Below are 24,413 nucleotides of genomic sequence, written 5' to 3'. Positions count from 1 at the left end.
CTTAGTTCTTTGAACCCTGTGGGCCCATATTTGCCTAATTGAAAATGGAGATAATGTCTCCAACTTTACTTCACCTCAAAGGACTATGGGGAGGGGAAATGAAATATAAAAGAAAAAGTTAGATATGACAAATAAAGATTTATTATCAGAGATTAAATTTTACCCAGAATAAGGAAGACTGCAATGAACTGAAAGCTTGAGAAGCCACCAAAAGTACAATCAACAATGCTTGAGAATCCACTGCGAGCGAAATTTGAAGCAACAGGATGAAGTATAAGGCAACAACCACTGCCTACAGATGCTATGCTAGTACACTAGTAACTCACTTAAAAGTGGCTGCCACCACCTGACTCTTTCATCGAAAGCCGTTAAACCAGATCTAGTTCCCAGATAGAAAATCACATTTAACGCTGCCCATATTAAAATGAAGAGATTAATGAATACAGACGCCACTACTATAAATAAACTAACAAGGACCTTCTGCGTAGCACAGAGAATTATATTCAGTATCTTATAATAACCTATAGGGGCTTCCCTGGTGGCTCAGTGGTAAAAAAATCCACTTGTCAATGAAGAAGTCACGGGTTTGGTCCCTGGTGGGTGAAGACACCCTGAAGGAAATGGTAATCCACTGCAGTATTCTTGCCTAGAAAATCCAATGGACAGAGGAGCCTGGCAGGCTACAGTCCATAGGGTTGCAAAGAGTTGGACACAACTCAGTGACTAAACAATAACAAAATAACCTGTAACAGAAACTAATCTGAAAAAGAATATATATGTGTATATGTGTGTGTGTAATACTCAATCACTTAGTTGTATACCAGAAACGAATGCAACATTGTAAATCAACAATACTTCACTTTAAAATAAATTAATAAAAATTGGGATTAAACCAGTAATCTTGATACCATAACACTCATTCAGGGACCCACCCAACAAGATACTGAATTTCCTAAACAGATGTTAAACTAAAACAAGAAAATGCATTGAGTTTAACCTAAGAAGTCACTGATTCTGTCTACAAAATATACCTTTTATACATTATGTAACTTGAAAAATGTTCAGGATAGACCAAAGAATCAAGTCCTCCTGCAAAGATTAAATTCAGTAATACTGTTCTGAAAATACATGTGCTGCAAAATACTGTGAGCATAAGCTATCTGTTACCAACTGGGACTTGGAGACCCAACTCAAATCTTTTAACCATTCTTTGCATTTTGATGAAGGTTATAGTTCAGAGTCTCTTCAAATGCCATTTTAGAAAACTAATGTTAAACACACAAACCTAGTTACTTCTGATTTTTATATTAAAAATACATAAAAGCTGAGCAGTTTTCCCTGCACTACCATCTCCGAAGTAGGTTTTAAGAATTTTCACATTCCATTATCTGAAAGAGTCAACAGACATTTTCTTTTATCTTTTCAGCTACTGGGTTCTCAAATTCTCACCTTGACATCATCAACATAGTTTGGAAACTGCTGACACAGGCTATTCAACTGTGCTAAAAGATTTGGGTTTATATACAGTTACCACAGTGCCACCATCTGAGCAAAAGAAAGCACAGTAACATTTTAAAATAAAGCATAAATAGCAGTATTTATCTTTTTAAAAAGATTGCCAGAGAACTTCATATTTAAATACAATGAGCAAAACTCATAGAAAGATCTCAAACAAGATTCTGTGGGATGTGATTGAATGACGAAGTTTGCCCAGTTATACCAGAACCTATTTCAATTTCTTAAAGTACCTCAAAGAGCAGATTTGTTTTCAAAGAAGTAATATACCCTTACAAAGAAAAGCCCAGTGCAAGACAAAGACCATAATAGAGAAGGATTGTGTTCAAGCACATCCAAGAGGTGGAAAGAGGAGGAAAATCTTCGGAAAAACTATCAACAGGCTTAGATACTAAAATCTTAGTTTTAAACATAGAAGTTCTTACCTCCCACTGTAAATGAGGCGGGATATTTCGTATCTGAAGTTTCCGAATCCTGCAGAAGAATTAAAATGTTTTTTAAAAGAAAACAAAAAAAAAAACATAAAAGCAAAAGATATTTATAGCCAACATGGATGTTTTGAAACTACCTAAGATATATTTATTAACTACATACCAATATATACTAAGAAAACACAGCCCAAGAAAGAAAAAGGAGACCAAGTTAATCACAAGATGCACACTGAGACCACTGGAAACCTAGCGTCATTGGATTGTTGTGGCTTACTCTAAAAGCCACTAAAACTGGCAGACACAATGTGTGAACACATTTCATCTAATGACTGTATGCTAAGTTCAAACCCTTTAGCCTCAAAGCAAGCATCCCAGAACACAAAGCCTTAGTCCAGATGTTCTTAATCTGAGATCACAGCCAAAGGATTCATGGACAGAATTCAACGAAGGTGGACAGGAGCGGTGGGGTGCAGACGGGTGGGGGTCATATTTATTTTCACTATCCCCTAAGTGATATTTAGCCACCTTCAATAGTGAATGTTGGAATTAAACCACAGTAGAATTACACGGCTTGTACTCTTGACATTAAAATAAGTCAGGCATTTTCATTTTACATTAAGGTGTTGCAGATCTTGTATGTTCACTACTGTGATAGTTAGCTGTGTTGCTACAACTTGTTATTTATGTATGTTAAGAAACACATGTTATTATTAGCTTTAACATTTTCTAACTGTATTTCAAAATAATTTCCTTTATAATCCTATGTGCTTTATTTTATGCATTTAAAAATATTCCAAGAGGTCCACACATTTCAGGCTGCCAAAGGAATCCAGGGTACAAAAAAAACATTAAAAATCCCCCACCTGAGTTTCAATGCCTACACATATTCCTATATATATACTATGTATATAGAACACAATATATACTTTGTAAAATAATAAAAACTATTATACTACACACCTCCTCCTCTTCTACTCCCTCCTCAAAACTATCCGAGTAAGAGAGGAAGGATGGAAAGAAGGAAGCAACACGAATTATGTGAGACTGTACTCTGGACACCACACACCAATCACCCTCTTACAAGGGAAAGGAATTTAAAGTCAACCAGCTATTTTTTAAAAAGAGACTAGCAACTGGGCATGACATCTCAAGTGAAATAATTAACCTCTAGCTCTACAGTCAATTTCCCTTTCCAGGGCCAATGATCCACTTCTAGGTACCTCAGCGCAGACTACATTGATAGTATAGTTCTTTTCCGTTCATCACAAAACTTAAATGAACGCCACCACACTGCCTATCCCCTCGCTGTTATTCAATCGCGAGGTTGAGTCCTGGCGACCCCATGGGCTGTGGCCCACCTTTAGGGAACGCTATATTAGCATGTTAATTAGCCAAACTCAGGTATGTCCTGTTTGTAATCATAAAATAGAGGATGAAAGGAAAATCATTTTTACATTATTTTTATTAGACAGTAAAACAAAGCATAATCACCAAGGGCAAGTATCAGAGATAGTGAGAGAATGTCAATTTAAGAAAACATTTTCAAACACCGTGTAGTCTTAAGATTTTACACATCCTATCCTGGAATTTGTTTAAAAGATAAATCATGCGCTAATAACTATTTAAGCTGCTGGAGGCATACTGTATCTCTGTCTTTGTATAAGTTTTATATTCTTCTATAAAAACCTTAAAAAAACACACCCTAATAAAAGTATTCCTAAAACACAGATTTCAAATCTTCCATGTACTGCTTTAGCAAGCAGAAAAGTTACTCACATTGTGTAAATATTCAGCCTGGGTAACTAAGAAGTAAGAATTATTTACTACACATTTGCAAGTACTAATCGGTCTTAATCAAGCAACTGACACATTAAGAAAAAACAGCACAGTGTTAAGAAACCCAGGATTCAATCCTAGTGGACTCTGTTTCTGGGTGTATATATATGGGTATATATATTACTAAAGAAATTTCCCCAATGCACACACAAAAGTGTACACAGACTTAAGGTCACCAAGCAGGTAATTCTTCTTTATTACAAGAACAAATACCTACTTCACAAGGCTCCCAAGAATTTCTTTAAATAGGACACCATTTTTTGTTCATTAGAAGTAATCCATTAGCCATGTTTTCCCCACATATTCTTCAAATTGTACATCTGACACCTATTTATTTATTAGAAGTTACACCAGAATAATTATTTCCCTTAACTGACTGTCCAGTTTCCATTATCTGATTCTCTAAAGTTTCACTTTAGACAAACATCAGGATTATTTTCATAAAGTTAGTATTTTGACAGGCTTCCCTGGTAGCTCAGAGATAAAGAATCCGCCTGCAATGCAGGAGACTCAGGTTCGATCCCAGGGTCAGGAAGATCCCCTGGAGAAGGACATGGCAACCCACTCCAGTATTACTGCCTAGAGAATCCCACAGACAGAGGAAGCTGGTGGGCTGCAGTCCATGGGGTCTCAAAAAGTTGAACACGACTGAAGCGACTAAGCACAGCATAGAGTTTTGACATCTAGAACTATGTTTTCCGACTTTGTTTTCCCAGCTCCCATCTCCCATCTGAGCTTTCAGAATTAGGTTATATTTAAATTAGATTCTAAATACCTAAGAGTCAAGAAAACAGATACTGGTATTTGTTTCTCCTCTGTGATTACCGAATCATTAGAGTTTAATTTTAACTACCAACAAAATAAGCTGGCATTTCACCTCCTCCTAAAACACAACCCAAGTATTATTACAAGGATCACACCCCATAGGGGCAGGGACTCGTTAGGCTGTCTTGTTTACTGTCGCAGTCACAGCCTGGAGCACTGTTTGGCAGCTGAGCAGCACTCAATTGATAGTTAAATTAACATTTGTTGTAATACAGAGAGGGGAACAAAACACAAGACTCACAGACCCACCATGCAGAAACTACGAACATTCCCAGTGACTTTATTACAGCTGATGTGATAAAGTCATGGTGGGATTACAGTGGGAAGACAGTGGGAATATAGAAAATTACAGTGGGAAGATCAACAGCCCCAGAAACAGGAGAATAAGAAGTTAATCACCTGTGCTATTTCAAAGAAAACTTTCAGGTTTTTGAGACCAGAAACAGGAGACAAAGAAGTTAACCACCTGTGCTATTTTCAAAGAAAACTTCCACACAATCTATAAGTTAATCATATAGAATTTAATTTAAGGCTTTTCTGCCAACAGGGAAAAATGAGGTAAAGTTTAAGTTCTCATTTAACCTTTTTTTTCTTTTTTGGCCTGCCACTCACTCAACCTGTGGGATCCTCGTTTCCTGATCAGGATCAAACTCACACTCCCTGCACTGGAAGCATAGAGTCTTAACCACTGGATCACCAGGGAATTCTTCCATTTAACCTTTCAAAAATGCTTATTATGCTTGAAATAGTTTCTGTAAAATCCAGTACTCACTATTTATTAAAAGTTGGTTTAAGTACAGGATTAAGAGCCAATAGAACTCATATAGACTTCTAAGGGCATCTTCAAAATTTTTAGTAATAAATAGTACAGATTTAAATTGATTTTATACAAATTTTCATGTTGACACCAAACTAGAGAAATCGTATCAACCTCCATATGCCTGTATCAGTTTATCAAGTATGATTACCTACCTAAATCTTATTTATTTCTACTCAAATGTGTACCAACAAATCCCACATACACGACCTGTCATGCTACAGTACATCTGGAAAAACCTACTAAAGGACCTTTTTGCTTTAAAAATAACTATCACCATTATAGTTTCTTAAAATGATTAACAAAAATTCCTTAACAGAACAGAACATTTTTGGTGTTCAGTCACCAAGCTGTGTCCGGCTTTTTGCAACCTCATGGAGTGTAGCACACCAGGCTCCTCAGTCTTCCACCATCTCCCTGAGTTTCCTCAAACTCATGTCCACTGAGTAGGTGATGCTATCTAACCACCTCATCCTCTGTCACCCCCTTAACCCTTAATCTTTTCCAGCCTCAGGGTCTTTGGCCAAAGCACTGGAGCTTCAGCGTCAGTCCTTCCTATTCAGGGTTGATTTCCTTTAGGATTGACTGGTTTGATCTCCTTGCAATCCAAGAGACTCTGAAGTCTTCTCTAGCACTACAATTCACAAGCATCAATATTTCAGCACACAGCCTTTTTGCTGAACCAACTGTACACACTTCATCTCACATTGTATATGATGATTGGAAAAGCCAGAGGTTTGACTATATAGACCTTTCTCAGTAAAGTGATGTCTCTGCTTTTTAATATGCTGTTTAGGTACAGAATACTTACTCTATTTCCAATTGCTTAATTGCTATCTTTTTACAGTTGACCTGATTATATCAAGATACCAACAATATGCCCACATGTGTAGAGTAGCTGTCTCTTAAGGTCTGTTTGACACAAGAAAATCCCTTCACTACATTTTCTTGCTATTAATTTGAAGGTCAAGGTCATAAATCTTGTACAAATAACTCATTCTGGGTTTTATTCATTGCATTGAGTCATTTTAAATATTAATAATTGTTTGCTATGTTGAATTTGATATATACAGATGCATAACATCTTTATATTGTTAATACAAAACATAGACATATATGAATCCACCCACCCAAATAATTAGAACAAGACAACTGAAACTACCATGCTCTTCCCTGATGCCTACCTCCCAGAATGTAACCATCATCCCCATATATTCTGTCATTCTCATGTCTTTTAAAATAGTATTTTTAGTAACTCTTTAAGTTTGTCTTTAAGTTACTCTTTAAGTAGACAAATAGCAAGTAGAATAGCAAGGAGAGAAGCCTCTTTGCAACCCCATACAGTCCATGGAATTCTCCAGGCCAGAATACTGGAGTGGGTAGCCTTTCCCTTCTCCAGGGGATCTTCCCAACCCAGGGATCGAACCCAGGTCTCCCGCATTGCAGGAGGATTCTCTACCAGCTGAGCCACAAGGGAAACCCCCTGTTGTTTGACCTGAGGCCAAACTATGGTGGAGGTAATGAAGATAACGGCTAACTTCTTCAAAAGGTCCCGTGCACACACTGCTGCACTCAGTCAGGAAACAAAAAACACACACAAACCTGCCATTTTCTGGTTTCTCACTGCCTGGATTTTGCTACTTACACTCCCCATGGTGTTTAATATGTTACTCTGACCCTATAAAAGTACTAGTTGGACCTGAAGATTTTTGTTGGTCAGGGAGAGGTTATCTCTGGCTGTCTTTCTGTGATGCTGCAGTCACTAATGATCAGTCCCTAAATCCACTGTTTCATTCAAGGTTGAAAATGGATTTCCTCATCGTATCATCGGAGAAGGCGATGGCACCCCACTCCAGTACTCTTGCCTGGAAAATCCCATGGACGGAGGAGCCTGGTAGGCTGCAGTCCGTGGGGTCGCTCAGAGTAGGATAGGACTGAGCGACTTCACCTTCACTTTTCACCTTTATGCATTGGAGAAGGAAATGGCAACCCACTCCGGTGTTCTTGCCTGGAGAGTCCCGGGGACGGGGGAGCCTGGTGGGCTGCCATCTATGGGGTCACACAGAGTCGGACACGACTGAAGCGACTTAGCAGCAGCAGCAGCAGCAACAGCAGCAGCAGCATTGTATCATGCCTTCCATACTTTTTAAATTTACCTGGAGTTCTTCCATGAAGAACAACTTTCCTTTATCACATATCTGGAGACTCTGAACCACAATGAATAGAGTGAAAGCAGGATAAACATTTGATTCTTTCCTTTCTGCAGCAGAGGGTTTTGTGCCACTTATCACATCCCCTAGCTCATCTCTGATTTCATCCACCACTGTGGGACAGCCCTGGGCACAGGGAAGTTGTCCTCCTTCTTCTATCCCTAAGCACCCCTTGCTATGCTAAGTCACTTCAGTCGTGTCCGACTCTGTGTGACCCCATAGACGGCAGCCACCAGGCTCCCCCGTCCCTGGGATTCTCCAGGCAAGAACACCGGAGCGGGTTGCCATTTCCTTCTCCAATGCATGAAAGTGAAAAGTGAAAGCAAAGTCGCTCAGTCGTGTCTGACTCTTAGCGACCCCATGGACTGCAGCCTACCAGGCTCCTCCATCCATGGGATTTTCCAGGCAAGAGTACTGGAGTGGGGTGCCATCGCCTTCTCCGAAGCACCCCTTAGGCATCTGTTTTTCCTCAGGTTTTTCACCCAAGCCTCAGCAGAGTTCAAGGATAGTCCAGAGGAAGAGGAGAGATGAAACCCTGAAGACAACCTGCAGATTACAGAGGAGAACGTGGGAACCAGTAGATAAATGCCCTTGTTCTCCCACTTGGGAGGCCTACCTGTTCATGTCTCAAAGGCCCTGTTGCCTCAATAAAGTGCCCTTCGTTGGCTTTTCCCAAGCCTCCGTTTCACTCTTTCCACTCCCTCTCTCTTGCTTCTTGAAACCATCGCCAAAATAAACCAGCTTCATGCAAACCCTCATCTCAGTGTCCTCTTTCTGCAGTTCAAAGACATTGTTATTTCAAACTTTTCAGAATAATGAATTGGTCCCCTGGCATTGTCCAAAGACGGCTAAATGCTTATTTTCTACCAGCCTGCCAATGCAGGTTAGATGAAAGACGCAGGTTTGATTCCTGAGTAGGGTAGATCCCCTGGAGAAGGGCACTGGCAACCCACTCCAGTATTCTTACCTGGAGAATCCATGGACAGAGGAGCCTGACAGGCTATATAGTCCATAGGGTCGCACAGAGTCAAGACACGACAGAAGTGACTTAGCGCACACACACAGCATTATGTATGCACGGATATTCTGTGTTTATCAACCCACTGCACGAAATCCCCCATTTTTGGCTAATCAGTAGAAGCTTCTACACACAGATCCTGCATCTTTTGAAATGATGCAGCTCTCCAGTAATCTTTGGGAGTTTGTCTGCTTTGTTATGATTATCCAGGTTCCAATTTGTATACTTCCGGCCACCATCTTCAACCAGTTCTGTCTACAAACACTGGTTCCTTTTAGTCAGAAATAATATACTGAAACACAACCTGGTCACTAGAATGCTCACTGATACTGGGCTGGTCATCGCTTCTAGGCCAGAACTAGACAATATACATTTTTTTGGAAAGAGAAATAAACCACATGTCCATGCTGATTACAGTCATCCTTCCACCATATTCAAAGGGACTGGTTCCAGTACCCCCGGCCCTGCTGGCCAGATGCCAAAGTCTACAGATGTTCAAGCCCCTTATATAAAATGGATAGTATCCCAAATACTTTAAATCATCTCTAGATTACTTGTAATACCTAATGCAAAGTAAATGCTATGTAAACGGATGTAAATACAATATAAATAAAAGGCAGATAGTTGCCCACACAAAGCAAATTCAAGTTTTCCTCTTTGGAACTTCCCGGAATTTTTTTCCCAATTATTTTTCATCTGCAGTGAGTTGAATCCATGGATGCAAAACTCACAGACATGGAGGGCCAATTGTTATTTTGTTTCTTATTTTTTTTTAATATTTATTTATTTAAATGGCTGCTCAAGGTCTTAGTTGCAACATGTAGAATCTTTTAGCTGCAGCATTCCAGATCTAGTTTCCTGACCAGGGATGGAACCCGGGCCCCCCACCTTGGGAGCAAGAAGTCTTAGCCACTGGACCAGCAGGGAAGTGCGAATGGTTATTTTCGACTTAAATTTAGATTACTAGGTTTTTGCCAAAAGTCTTTGATCTCTACTCCCCCCCCCCCCGCCCTTCACATTAAAGCCTGACACCAGGTATAAATAAGAATGTAAACAAGCAAGTGCTTTATGTCCGTTATGGACTGAATGTTTACCTTTCCCACCCCAAATTCGTATGTTGCAGCCCCTCTCCCTATTCAATGGTGTTAGGAGATGGGCCTCTGAGGATTATTTAGGCTTACTGAGGACAGGAGCATGGAGCCCCCATAATGGGACTACAGTTTTTCTAAGAAGAGAGACCAGGGCTGTCTTCACTGCACACTCTGAGAAAAGGCTATGTGACCCCACAGCAAGAAGGCATCGGTCTACAAGCCGAGAAGGGGGCCCTCAGCAAGAACTCCAAGAACCCACCTGCACCTTGACCTTGGACTCCCCCGTTTTTAGACCTGTGAGAAATAAGCATCTGTTAAGCTGTCCAGTCTATATAGAAGCCCAAACTGCTTAAGACAACGTCTGTTATCTAACCTCACAAGTCAGCATTTTACAGATTCTAAGATAAAAGCACAACTTTACCTGTCCAAGGGCTTCCCTAGTTACTCAGACAGTAAAGAATTAACCCGCAGTGCAGGAGACATGGGTTTGATCCTTGGGTCAGGAAGATCTCCTGGAAAAGGGAATGGCAGCCCACTCCAGTATTTTTGCCTGGAGAATTCCATGGACAGAGAAGCCTGGCGGGCTACCATCCATGAGGTCGCAAACATGACTGAGTGACTAACACACACAACAGTGAGAAGATTACATGAAACAACAGACTGGCTCAAACTTGGGAAGGGAGTCCAGCAAGGCTGCATATTGTCTCCCTGCTTATTTAACTCATATGCAGAGCACATCATGAGAAATGCCAGGCTGGATGAAGCACAAGCTGGAATCAAGATTCCCAGGAGAAATATCAACAAGCTCAGATATGTAGCTGACATCACTCTAATGGCAGAAGTGAAGAGGAACTAGAGAGCTTCCTGATGAGGGTGAAAAAGGAGAGTAAAAAAACTGGCTTAAAACTCAATGTTCAAAAAACGAAGATCATGGCATCCAGTCCTATCACTTCATGGCAAATAGAAGGGGAAAAAGTGGAAGCGGTGACAGATTTTATTTTCTTGGGTTCCAAAATCACTGCAGATGGTAACTGCAGCCATGAAATTAAAAGACATTTGCTCCTTGAAAGGAAAGCTATGACAAATCTAGACAGCATATTAAAAAGGAGAGACATCACTTTGCTGACAAAGGTCTGTTTAGCCAAACTGTGGTTTTTCCCATAGTCATGTACAGATGTGAGAGTTGGACCATAAAGAAGGCTGAGCACTGAAAAATTGATGTTTTCAAACTGTGGTGCTACAGAAGACTCTTGGGAGTCCTTTGGACAGCAAGGAGATCAAACCAGTCAATCCTAAAGGAAATCAACCCTGAATATTCACTGGAAGGACTGATGATAAAGCTGAAGCTCCAACTGTTTAGCCATCTGATGTGAAAAGCCAACTGGTTGGAAAAAACCCTGATGGTGGAAAAGACTGAGGGCAGGAGAACAAGGCGGCAACAGAAGATGAGATGGTTGAATGGCATCACTGACTCAATGGACATGAACGAATCTGAGCAAACTCCGGGAGATAGCGAAGGACAGGGAAGCCCGGCACGCTGCAGTCCATGGGTCGCAAAGAGTCAGACGTGACTTAGCGACTGAACACCACCATCTTGTCCAAACACACACATTAAGGAGCGGCAGAGTCAGAATCCAGCTCTGGGAATTCTGGCTCCACAGTCCATCCTCCTAACTATATTCCATCTTACTGATTTCACTTATAATCCAATCAGTAACATACCTATTATCAAGAAAACTTCAGAAAAAGTACAAGCCTACATGTCAAACCCAAAGGTCAAAGACATACCAACCTCAAGCAAAATGCTCACTTCGCCCCACAGCTTTAAAGCATACAGTCAATTCACATACTAAGAATCAATACTGACATTAAATGGACATGTGTGAATACCAAGAAAGTATGGAAACCATAGTTTCCAACTATGCTGGAAACTCAGCTAATTCAGCTGCCTCAAGATATATTATGAAAATTGTATACACTGGCACCGAGGCACTTAAAAGTTAGTCATTTCATGCTAAGTCCTACTCAAGACACAAAAGTGTATCAGACTTGCAATCTTCCATCCAAATGAGCTGTAAGTCCTTCATGTTCATTTTCTTTATTCCTCCCCAAGGCCATCTGTGCTCTTTTTTTCTACCATCTCTTAAACAAATCAAGAGAATCACCAATTTCTCACATCACAGATAAAGAGGCTGAGGCTTCAATCATGATGTAACACAGCTAACATGAGCTCAAGCTGGGAAGAAAAAACCAAATCTAACTAAACCTGTGACATATTCCTTTTTGCCTTGATTTCTTACACAAAGAGCTGGGACAGGAATTCCCTGGTGATTCAGTGGCTAAGACTCCTGAGTTCCCAATGCAGGGGGTATGGGTTCAATCCCTCTTCAGGGAACTAGATCCCACATGCCACAACTAAGGGTTCACATACAGCAGCTAAAGATTCTGCATGTTGCAACTACGACTCAGTGCAGCTAACTAAAAAAAGAGCTGGGACGCATGGTCCGTGTGTGCACTGTGCGTATTAGCTGCTCAGTCATGCCCGACTCTGCAACACCATGGACTGCAACCCACCAGTCTCCTCCGTCCATGGGATTTTTCGGGCAAGGATACTGGAGTCGGGTGCCACTGCCTTCTCCAACGTGTGCACTGGTCACTTTCAAATAAAAAACCAAGGCTGTGCTCAGAGGAGTACGGCATGGCCTCTTTAACTTGTCACCTGGAGGCACTCTTTACCCGCTGCAGATTTTCATTCTTACCTGTATCCAACCAACACAAGCTACGCCCCAAGAGGAACTTGTTCAACCTGGCCAAAATTCAATACAATTACCTGTACTAATTCCAACATTCAATAATGTACTAATAATTAAATATCTTTTCTTATTTTATACAGTTAAGAATGAGCTCCTTAAAAGGCCGACCTCAATTTATTTTAAGTAGAATATTCCAGTTAGATGAATTCCAGGGGAAACGACTCATTTCACACTGCTGGTGACGAGCACCAACCGGCATAACCTTGCCTCTTGGGTGAGCCGGCAGTCTCTTATGAAGTCCTCGCACAAGCAGCGCAGCCTCTCAAGCTTTCTCCCCTTTCATTCTCCCTCTAGGCAAAGCTGTAACAGGCTCAAAAACTTAGCTCTAAGCATGCAAATGAGGAAGACTGGGAAGAACCCAGATGTCCAGGCAAAAGGGCTACACTCAAAGGAAAAAAAGTTATCTTACCCCCTAAAAAATATAGATACACGTTCAGGGATAGAGGTGTTCCACATCTCAACAGTGGGTTGTACTTTCACAGGTGTATACAGTTGTCAAAACTCACTGCTTTGCACAGTTTAAAAAAACACGCACTTGGAGACGGCAGGGGATAAACTGGGAGTTTGGGGTTAACATAAACACACTATTACATATAAAACAGGCAAACAACAAGGACCTGCCGTATAGCACAGGCAACTTTTCCCGTATAGGCTCTCTTGTGATAACCCATCCTGGCAAAGAATCTGCCAAAGAACAGATCTATATACGCGTAACTGAATCCCTCTGCTGTACACCCGAAACAAACAACACTGTAAATGAACTATGCTCTAATTGTAAAAAGATGCACTTAGACAATAAAATCCAACAATAAAAATAAAAGAGATGCTCTCGACTGTATAAACCATACCTCAATAAAACTGTTGGACAAAAAGCTGAACAAATTACAATATATAACAAAATCTCAGAGACATTACAAATGTGTAATATTTAATCAGGACATATGTTCATAACATTGTTCATTGAAAAATAGCATATTATAAAACATGGGATATGATCTCATTTTAAAATGTGTTTTACCACAATAAATGAACAAATGTCCCCAAGTAGAAACAGAAAAAATGTGCACACATTCACATAAAGAAACAGAAATAAAGAAGAAGTATAACACCAAAATACTGACTATGATGAGCTCTGGCTGGTAGAATCATGGGCAGTTTCCAGTTTCTTTTTGCTTTTGTGTTTTATAAAATAAATGTTACTAATTGTTAAGGGAAAAATAAGATATTATTTCTTATTCATAAGATTAATCAAGAGAAAGCAGTTACAGATTCCAACAGTTCTAACTAGCTCTCTAACATCAGTTTTCTCTGTCCCCCAAAGATTTTTGAGTCTCGCAGAAGATATTAGACATTTCAGGACACTCTTCAAGAAGGGTCAGTAAAAGTGGGAAGGAGGGAGCAAGGCTGAGTTAGGAGTAAACTGAGTACACCTCAGGTTAAGAATCTCTACGCAAGACTGAATCCCATCAGTTGCACTGACAGTTAAGAAGTCACATGTCCTGTAAAGAAAAGCATATTTGCTGCAACACTTAAAGGGAATGCCAGAGCCTGGTGAATTTAATTCTGGATGGAGGAAAGGAAAAGAAAACAAACTGTCCCCTCAACTGTACCAGTAAAGAGATGTCACTCTGGAAACAGCCGAAAGGTCCATTGATAGCTGGGTGGATAAAGATGTGCTGTATAAGCACAATGGACCACTACTCAGCCATTAACAAATGGAATAAGGCCATCTGCAGCAACAGGGTGGGCCTAGAGATTTTATCACACTCAGCCAAAGGCAGTCAGAGAAAGGCAAATACCCTATGATATCACTTACATGTGAAGTCTAAAATACAGCACAAATGAACGTATCTACAAGACAGAAACGGACGCACAGACATAAAGAACAGACTTGTGGTTACTAAGGGGGGAAGGGGTGGAGGAGGGAAGTTTTGGGAGGCTGGAATTAGCAGATGCAAACTTTTATATATAGGATGAGTAAACACAAGGTCCTGTTGTATAGCACAGGGAATTATATTCAATATCCTGTCATAAGCCATTATGAAAAAGAATGTATGCATAACTGAATCATTTGCTGTAGAGCAGAAATTAATACAATATAAATTAAGTATACTTCAATAAAATTAAAAACTAAGGAGATGTCATTCCAAGTGTGGTCTAAAGAACATCCACATTATCATCACCAGGAAGGCTTACTTAAAACGAAAACGTCAGGGCCCCACTACAGACCTCCTAAATCAGGACCTCTGGGGATAGGGCAGGGAACTGCGGTTTCACACACACTTAAGTTTGGGGGCCACTGAGCACCCGCGCACCCATGAGGTCTGTTTAACAGGGCAAGTCCCCTGAAGGCCAAGTCATTTCTATCTTATTCACTATTGTATACTACAGCACTTAGCCGACTGCCTGGTTCATAACCGGCAATTACTCAAGTAAAGGAACAGCAGTCTCTTTAAACATTACAGTTCTAAATGAGAATCTAAGGTGATTCATTTTGTCATTTCCCAGCTTCCAGATCTTCATGGGAGTAACATCCATGTCCCCTTCAGGGAAACAGCGGTATTTCTCTTTTAAAGGTGCACACTCCCATCCTCATCTGTAGGAACAGTCTGAAAGCCTTAAGTGTATGGCTGGAAAGTTGGAAGAATCCAAGAAAGGCTGGGTGCTCTTCTGCGCGCCATACCGATTATTAACGTCTGCAAATATGCACTGCCATCTCTTTTCCTTGTAGGAGATTACATGTCCCATAAAGTTCTTGAACTTTATTAGGATATGTGCAAAGCAAGATTTCAGATCACTTTGAAAATTAATAGTTGAATTAACAGAACACAAATTGATCCTTGATTCCTGAATAACCAAAAGATTTCTCTAGTCTTCACACTGAGAAGCTGAAAATGTGTCTTTCACCAGAAAAGTCACCATGAGTATTTCAACCAACCAGAGAAACACACGCAGCTGAACATCAGGGGCAGTGTCTATTTAAAGAAAAGACTCTTTGCCTGTATGACTCCAAAGGGTAGCTCTTTCAAAAGTGTAATATTAGCCGCCTGAGATTCCTTATTTGAACCAGGGCACCTGCACCAACCAAGAAAAACTCTTCCCCCTTAACAGAAATTTCAATATGTAAACACACATGCTCATACACACACACATACACACAATGCTTCTATGCAGACTTATCTGCATAGAAAAATATCAGAAACAATCTAGATGTGTATCAAGAGAGGACTCACTAAATCAATTAGCTGTTACAAAAAAGAGCTAGTTATATCTTGATAGAGAAACAAATCCAAGATATGTTTTTAACTATATGGGGAAGAAAGCAAGTTGCATGGGGAAAAAACTCCATCGCTGAGTAACAAAGGAGGGAGGAAAAAAAAATGTATGTTGGTTTTTGTTTGATTATGAATAAAGAAACTACCAACAGTGGACATGTGGAAGAGACTGGGATGAAAAATGGGTGTTTGAGGTATAGGAATAAGAAAGAACTTTCTTTAATGTCTTTTAAAATATTTTAAACCATGTACTATAAATGCATTATCTATTCAAAATTAAATCTAAAAAATTTTAAGTGTTACCCAACATAGCAAATTACACATATATTCCTTAAAAAATTAGGGTGGTCACAAGGGAATGAAGTACTAAGATATGAAATCTCTACTTTGAGTCACACTGAAAATTAATCATTCCCACATTTTTCCACAGTTAAACTAATTTTATAAATACCCTTACATTTTTTTTCCAGCAAGACTCATATTTTTAACAAGTGATTTTACAAGCTGTGTATCTTAAAGCTACTCTGTCCAATGGACTTCTCACTGGCCACACCCAGTCCAAACTGAATTGTTCTAGGAGTGTAACACATTTAACAGATTTTAAAGATGTACAAAAACAGGAGTATAAAATTACTCAACAATTTTTATAATCATCCCACATTAAAGTTTTAGGTTAGACAGTATAAAACAGTAATTTCACCTCCTACTTTTTACTTCTACCTGAGGCAACTAGAAAAGTTTAAATTTTATATATATATATATATAGTTCACATCTTTCAATCAGATGAGCTGATCTAAAACTTAGTATACTTGATTGTTGTTGTTTAGTCCCCAAATCATGTCCAGCTCTTTGCAACCCCATGGACTGTTGCCCACCAGCCCACTGTAGTCTATGGGATTTCCCAGGCAAGAATACTGGAGTGAGCTGCCCTTTCCTTCTCCATGGGATCTGCCTGACCCAGGATGGAACCCGCATCTCCTGCATTGGCAGGCAGATTCTTTACCACTGAGCCACCTGGGAAGCCCAGTGTACTTGTTACTCAAAGCCAAAACTGATTTTTATTTCCATTTATCAAGGTAATTTCAGGATCTAACAACATTTTATATAGAATAGTTATTTTCCATATAAAAGTCACCATCACTAAGTGAACTATACCTACAAGAAGGTGTTCCAAGAGAACTAAAGTTTCCAAAGTTCTGTATTTTGAACATAGGGATATCCCAATATTAACATTTTATTTCATATTACTCCTACCTGGATGTGTTCCTTACCCAAGACAAATCCTTGGATTTGTGTTTTTTCTATTTTTTTAAGTGAGAAAGTTGCAGTTGGTCATTATCAAGTTATATCTTCTCATTAACTTTAGTAACTACAAGAATCTCAGTAGACCTGAGTCTGAACGATGAAGTTTAGATGCCTTGTTTCCAAGCAGAGTTACACAATGCACATGGTTTATATTTCCAACTTTATTACATTTTGTATAATCAAGCAAATAAAATAATAATTGGTATTGCTTGCAAGAGAACCTGAAAATTCTGTTTTATGTAATTGAATCTTTTTCTGATTTGGAGTTTTTTTTTAATTGAAATATAGTTTATTTACAATGTTGTCTTAGTTTCAGGTATACAGCAAATTCATTCAGTTATACATATGTATTATTTTTCATATTGTTTTCATTATAGGTTATTTTAAGATATTAAATATTCCCTGTGCTATACGGTAGGATCTTGTTGTCTATTTTATAGAGAAAAGTTGGTCATGTATCAAGAAAACAAGGTGGACAAGTTTAATCCAAGTCTCTCTGACATTCCTCATCGAAGGCAACTCAACTCTTTTTGAGGCTTTGCAAATAACCTAGATAGTCTATTAGACTTTGCAGATAACCTTTCACTGTGATAATACACAAAAGCACACTATCCATGACTAACATCTCCAAGCCCATGGAGGACACAAATCTCTCAAAGGAAGAAACTTCTGGTCATCTTTATTATATAGAGATGACTGGCCCAGAAGTTTAGCGTAAGGCAGAAGGAGAGGACACCGAGCACCAAAGGTATAAAAGACTCTCGCCTTTGCAGAGGACTCACTGATTACCTCAAGTGTACCTGAAGTCATCCACCTGCTCTCAGACTTCCTCCATAACACAGACACCGCAAGTTTTAAATGGCCCTTTCTCCCCCCACTCCCAAAATGTTGTAACCCTTTTGAAAGCTTTACTATTAGAAAAACCACCATAAACTAAATCTGTCATTAACAATCTGTACAGGACATTAAATTTTAGTGGGCTGGACTTTAGACTTTAACACCTTGTAAAAATGTTGAAATAAAAGCTTATGCATTTTCAAAACACTTAAGAACATGTAAAACAGCCAAGCACTTTAATTGGCTGAAGACTGACTTGCAGAAACAAGTGCAAAAACCTATGCGAGCCAGACAGACCATCCACCAGGGGGCAGCACACTAGGGCTCTGATACACCTCTCTCACCACCATTTGTTCACATACCAGGTCATTTTTATTTTTACACAGGCTTCAGAAAGGCTGGGCAAAGACCTAGGTCAAAATTTTAACTTTTTTTTTCCTAAGAGGTTCTACATTATACACATACACCTACATTAAGCACATTCCACTGATGATGAAAACCAGAACGCATCTTAAATATATCAGTTACATTCCTCCAGGAGTTCCTCCAGAACGCTCACTGCCAAAGGCGCAGGTTCAATCCCTGGTCAGAGAACTAAGATCACACAAAACCAAGCGATGAAGTAAAAAAAAAAAAAAAAAAAAAAAACCATCTAACACAATTTGTAAAGTTTAAAAATAAAATAAAATTTTAAAAAAAGACATCATTATAAAAACAAAACCACAAATATTGAGAATCCTAAATACCTTCCCTATACATTTATCTGTTGGACATCACTAAAATAGTTATTTACTCCTGGGTTTATAACTTTAGGTATTTGGGGACTGGGGTTAGATGCTAAATATATAGTGGGTAAGTTTTTAAAAACTAGCTACAAAATTCTATCTTCATTCTCATACAAGTAGAAAAACCAACATGAAAAATACTATATATACAACTTGGTCTATCTTTCCAAGAGCCTGTAAATTCACTCTTAACAGTTATGAGATCAAACAAATAGCTTCAAGATATCCAACCAGAAGCAGATCTGACTTATCTGTAACAACACACACGTTAAAATTGTGTAGATTCTATATAAACACTTTCAGAATCTTAACAGCTCTTCCAAAAACTGTAAATTACTTAAGCAGACCGTCTAAAAAACTCAGTCCAGCAATGCATTTAACGTTACTGCCAATTACGACAATAGCTAAAAATGTTAATGTACATATCATTCTTAAAAATTTGCTTTCTTAACTGAGTAAGATTACTATAAAATGTTAATCTTCGTCTTTCAACACTGTACGTTCCTGCTTTTGTGTCTCTCTAGCACCTGGGCACACTCAACTCACAAGCTGAAAGAAAATAAAACTGCAAAGTCACCACAGACCTTTTAAAAGGCCGTCTCTTGAAGAAAAGTTATTATCAATTGGCTGTGAATTAAAGGCATCTTGGAAATTTTTCAGTTTTGCGAAATCAGTAAAAACTTTGCGAAGTCAGAACTATGTATTTTTTTTTTTACTTTATTTTCAAAAATTTCAATTCTTAGCATTTTTGTTTTCTTCATTACTAGAATAACAAGAAATATAAATACACAAACTCAGATTTGATGAAACCAATTATGGATTCTAAAAGGTTTTAGTGTTTCAAATTTAATCAAAAAGTTAAATATTCTTTTTTAGGTATTCTGATGTTACTAAAATATTCATTTAGTCCTTTCATAAATATAGAGATTTAGGGTAGCAGTATTTAAACCAAATTAAAAATTACAATGAAACTAGCTAACTGGAATTTTATGTTTGACCAAACCATTCAGAAGTAGTTAGGTGAAATTTTAACTTTTAAATTACACTATTATAAAATTTAACACTTGTTATGAAAAAGTTAAACACTAATACTACTAATACAAAAATCTAACATGAGCAAAACTAAGATGTGTCAGATCTACATATTTAGACAGTATAAATGGTAACATTTTAAAATAAACTTAGTGAATCGTTTAAAATTCAAGACAACTAATCTTAGATATATTATGTAGTAATGAATTACCAGCTATAATTCTATTATGAGATGTTGCATAACAACTATTTTATTATTTAAAACCTATTAGTTTAAACAAGTCTATAAATTCAGAATCAGCCAGACTGATGAGAATAGAAGTCCTTCACTTCTATTTGGAATTAAAACACATCTTTATTTCATCTCACTTTTTAAAAATTCATTAACATAACTTCACTTTAAAATGTTTATAATGAAGTTTAAAAACTAAAAATAATTTCTTTATTTAAAATTCTAACCTATTACCTTTTAACTAACAAATCAGTTTCAGTATTTTCCAGAGTTTTTTAAAGATTTCTCCATAAAAAACCCTAATTTTAAATAGCAGTTTGGGAACCCAAAAAACCAATTCAAGAACACCATTAAAAAAAATTAATAAAAACAAAAAGTTAAAAGACTAAAAGTAAACTTAAAGTTTTAAAGAAATTTTCATAAACAAAATGTTGGGGGGAAAAAATCAATTAAATTTAGAGCACTCAACGAGTTCCAGTTAATCTAACATTATGTAAATACTATTTGAAAAGGACTACTTTGAGGTTTTGCAGAGGTTTGGGGGTTTTTTCGTTCTTTTTAAAATTTTTAGTTTAACATTGCACAACACATTTCTTCATTCTGTAACTGATGATAGAGGTAAGCCACATGCTGGAGTTCTCAGAAAATCAGAATAATCTATACCAAGTACTAATAATGAAACCTGACATACTGCTAACATTCTATTAATAACAAACACATTTAAACAAGCTTTAATGTATTATCAGCCCATATATGGGTAAGTATACTTTATTCTTACCCGAAGACTCCACCATTTTAATAGTACTGAACATACACTGTATTCTCACAATTTTACCCCCTCCCAGTTTCCAAAGCACCTTTAAAACTGCTCTTGAAAACATCAAAATGGTAAGGGGCAGAACTAAACTACTTTTATAAAAAGTAAACAATCATAGATGCTTGTATGTATACAAGTCTGGTCCCCAACAATAAAGCCACAAGAAACTACACAGTGGATCCATTTGGGGAAGGAGAAAAAAGATTATTGCAATCATTTTAGCCATTTTTACAGTTTAAACTTTACTATGTATGTTTTTTTAAATCTTCCAACTTTTTTAATTACCACAAAAAAAAAGAAAACTAGTTTTGCTTTATTCTGGTGGGTATTCTATATCCAATATATTATCTCCAAAAAAAGTTTAAGATTTCATTTTAGTGTGCACACTGCTTACCAACAGTTCTAAGATTAAAGAGGAACACCGAAGAAATAGATGGCAATACTCTTCCAATTTCATACCTACTATAGAATTAGTACATCAAAATGCAATCAACTGGGAAAAATACATGGTCATGAGCAAAAACAAAGTTAAAATGGGATGGAAAAAATAACCTACATATGATCAACAATTATTATAAGTGATGCACATACTAGGTGATTATTACATTTTCAGGGGCAGAGTTTAAATTATCTGAATTTAGACTTCATGTGTCATATACATGAAGAATGACCTGACTTTCACTAGTTATAAGACAGCCCCAGAACAGATTCAAATATATTCGATTTATGTAGCATTTAGGCAGCTGAAGCCTGTTTTTAAGTACAAAGCTGCTAAAATGAAGAACAAGCACGCACAGATTTCATTTGGTGTTGTGGACAGCAGATCATCACAATCATTTTTCCATGTGTGATGAATCATGTCTTCAGCACATACCACCATGCTCTGATACCTCTCACCTTACAGGCCTTCACTGTCACAGAGCAACAAAACAGCAACATGTTATCCTCTAAAATAATAATGAATCCATACTAACATAAAGGAATAGAATAAATGGAGTAAGGAAAGGCTGGGACGAATTGAGAGACCACTGACATACACACACTACCATGCGTAGAACAGATAGGAAGTTGGGGGCTGCTGTGCAAGACAGGGAGTTCAGCTCAGTGCTCTGTGACAGCCGGGGGGGGGGGGCAAGCACGGGAGGGAGGCTCAAGACTGAGGGGATACACGTATTCTTACAGCTGATTCACGCTGTTGCACAGCAGAAACCAACACAACATTGTAAAGCAATTATCCTCCAACTAAAAATAAATTTTTCAAGTTAAAAATTAAATTAATAAAACAAACTAAATGGAACAGAGAAAGTTCTTCTTTAAAGTAAAATTCTAACTCATGTAAGAAATTACAGAAGTGGAGAGTCACCATTTGGCAGCCACTACAGTTAATAGTAGTTTCAGGTAAGAATCATCAATGAAATCTAAAATCAATGAAAGCATGATGAGAACAGAATCTTTATATTGTCTCAAAATATTCCCTCACAAGAGTCTTCATACAAAGGGGAAAATAGTGACTTTACCCTGGAGAAGTCTGGCAGACACAGCTTAGCCAACTGTCAACATCTGCAGGAGTACCAGACAAAATCAGCATCTCAAACCTCCTGGTGAGATACACTGACCACATCATCACTAAAGAACATAACCAGATTGTAACCACAGGGAGATATCAGACCAACCCACACTGAGGGATATTCTACACCATAACCAGCCTACACTGATCAAAAACATGAAGTCCACGAAAGACAAAAGACTAAGGAACTGCCCCCGTTTGGGGGGGAAAAAAAAGGAACACCCACCTAAATGAAGTCTATAGTCTTGGATCAGATCCAGGATCCAAAAAGACCATTTGTGGACAAAAAGCAAAATGTGAATAACATCTGTAGAGTAAATACCATTGTCTCAATGTTAATCCTTTTTTTTTTTTTTTTAATAATTTCACTACGGTCATTTAATAGAATGTCCTTGTTTTTAGAAAATATACACAAAGTACTTAGAGACAACTTACTCTCAAATGACCCAGGAAAACTGGAGTAGTCAAAACCAATATTTGGGGAAACTGGATGGAAGGTACATGTATAATGCGTACTGTTTTTGCAACTTTGCTACAAATTGAAATAGGAAACTTTTAAAGCCCTCCTTTAAACTACAACCCCTCCAAGTACCACCCCATTTCTCTGCTGTCTTCACAGCAAATCCCGTGAAAACACATCCACACTCACTGTCGACTTCCTCTCCGTCTACCCATTCTTACATCCCCACCACTGAGGGCTCCGAGCCCTACAGTCCCGTCACCACTGCACCTGTCGGGATACCCGTGAGGACAATGCTGCCACCTCCCGCGTCCCTTTGCTCCACATCATTTGTCACAGCTTGCAACTCTTCTTAAACACCTCCTAACCACCTCCAGGTGCTTCTTTCAAGTCTCTCCTCCCAGCTCACGAGCTGTTCCTTGAGCTCCTTCCCTGCTCCCTTTCACTTCCTCTCCATCCTCTGAGAGCCCCCATTCAAACTGCCTCCTCCTCCATAGACTGTTTCTCACTGTTCTCTCTCCACGTCTTAACAGGCATCTCAAACCTGGCCAAACTGAACTCATCTCCCTCTCCCCTCATCATGATGCTCTCATAGTCTAGCTCATCACAATTAGTGGAAACATCATCCTTCCAGTTGCTTGAGTCAAGGTATCCTTGATTCTTCCCTCATTCCCTGCACCCAGTCCCTCCATGTTCAAAACACAATATTCTAACCACGCATCACCACCACCACTGCAGCCTTTTCAACTGTGTGTGCTCAATCGTTTTCGACTCTTTGGGACCCCATGGACAGCAGCCCATTTTCTCCTAACTGGCCTTCCTCATCACCCTTCATCCACCATAGTGTAACCTCAGCAGAGTTCCCCCCTTTTTTGGGCCACATCTCGTGGCATATGGGGGCTTAGTTCCCCAACCAAGGATCGAACCCACACCCCCTGCATTGGAAGCAGAGAACCTTAACCACCAGGCCGCCAGAGAAGTTCCAGCAGAATTCCCTTTTAAAGGTCAGACAGGACTTAGCGACCGAACAACATCCAAACTGTCCGTTCTGTAGACCCTCCCACGGGTTCTCCTCATCCCATCCCGCCCCGCCAGCAGGCACTCCATCTCCTACAGAGATCCCCCTTCCTGCGCTGACTCAGCCACAATGACTCCTGGGTGACTAGAAAGGCAGCGAATATGTGCAGGTGCTGGGACTCCTGGGCTCACCATCCCCTCTGCTTGCATCACTCTTCCCCAGGGCATCCACCTGCTCCTCTCACACCCCCTTACTCCCTATAAACCTTTGCTCAGGAGGCACCACATGGATGAGGCTTCCCCTAATCATTCAACATGAACAACCAAACCCAAACCCTTGCCAACTGTCCTCATCCCTCCTTACCCTGCCTTATTTTTCCCTCTGTAGCCTTTAATATGCCTCACATTGTGTATTTGTCCCTCTCATCTAAAGCAGTGCTGTCCAAGAACATAAAACAAGCCACAGATGCAATAATATTATGCAATAATATTCAATTCTCCAATACCACACTCAAGTAAAAAGAAAATA

At 38.9% G+C, this 24,413-nt stretch overlaps 1 protein-coding gene across 4 annotated transcripts in view; it reads right to left on the bottom strand.

Annotated features, from left to right (window-relative positions):
- IGF2BP3 (insulin like growth factor 2 mRNA binding protein 3) overlaps positions 1-24,413 on the bottom strand; it is a 144,840-nt gene that overhangs the window by 102,497 nt on the left and 17,930 nt on the right. For all 4 annotated transcript variants that reach the window (XM_027539925.1, XM_027539924.1, XM_027539923.1 and 1 more), the window contains one exon: positions 1,941-1,989. In XM_027539925.1, the coding sequence (XP_027395726.1) occupies positions 1,941-1,989 (49 nt within the window). The remainder of the gene's footprint in view (positions 1-1,940; positions 1,990-24,413) is intronic.

Source organism: Bos indicus x Bos taurus, chromosome 4, assembly GCF_003369695.1.
Source record: "Bos indicus x Bos taurus breed Angus x Brahman F1 hybrid chromosome 4, Bos_hybrid_MaternalHap_v2.0, whole genome shotgun sequence".
Lineage (NCBI taxonomy): Eukaryota > Metazoa > Chordata > Mammalia > Artiodactyla > Bovidae > Bos > Bos indicus x Bos taurus.
This window is presented reverse-complemented; position numbering and strand designations above follow the sequence as displayed.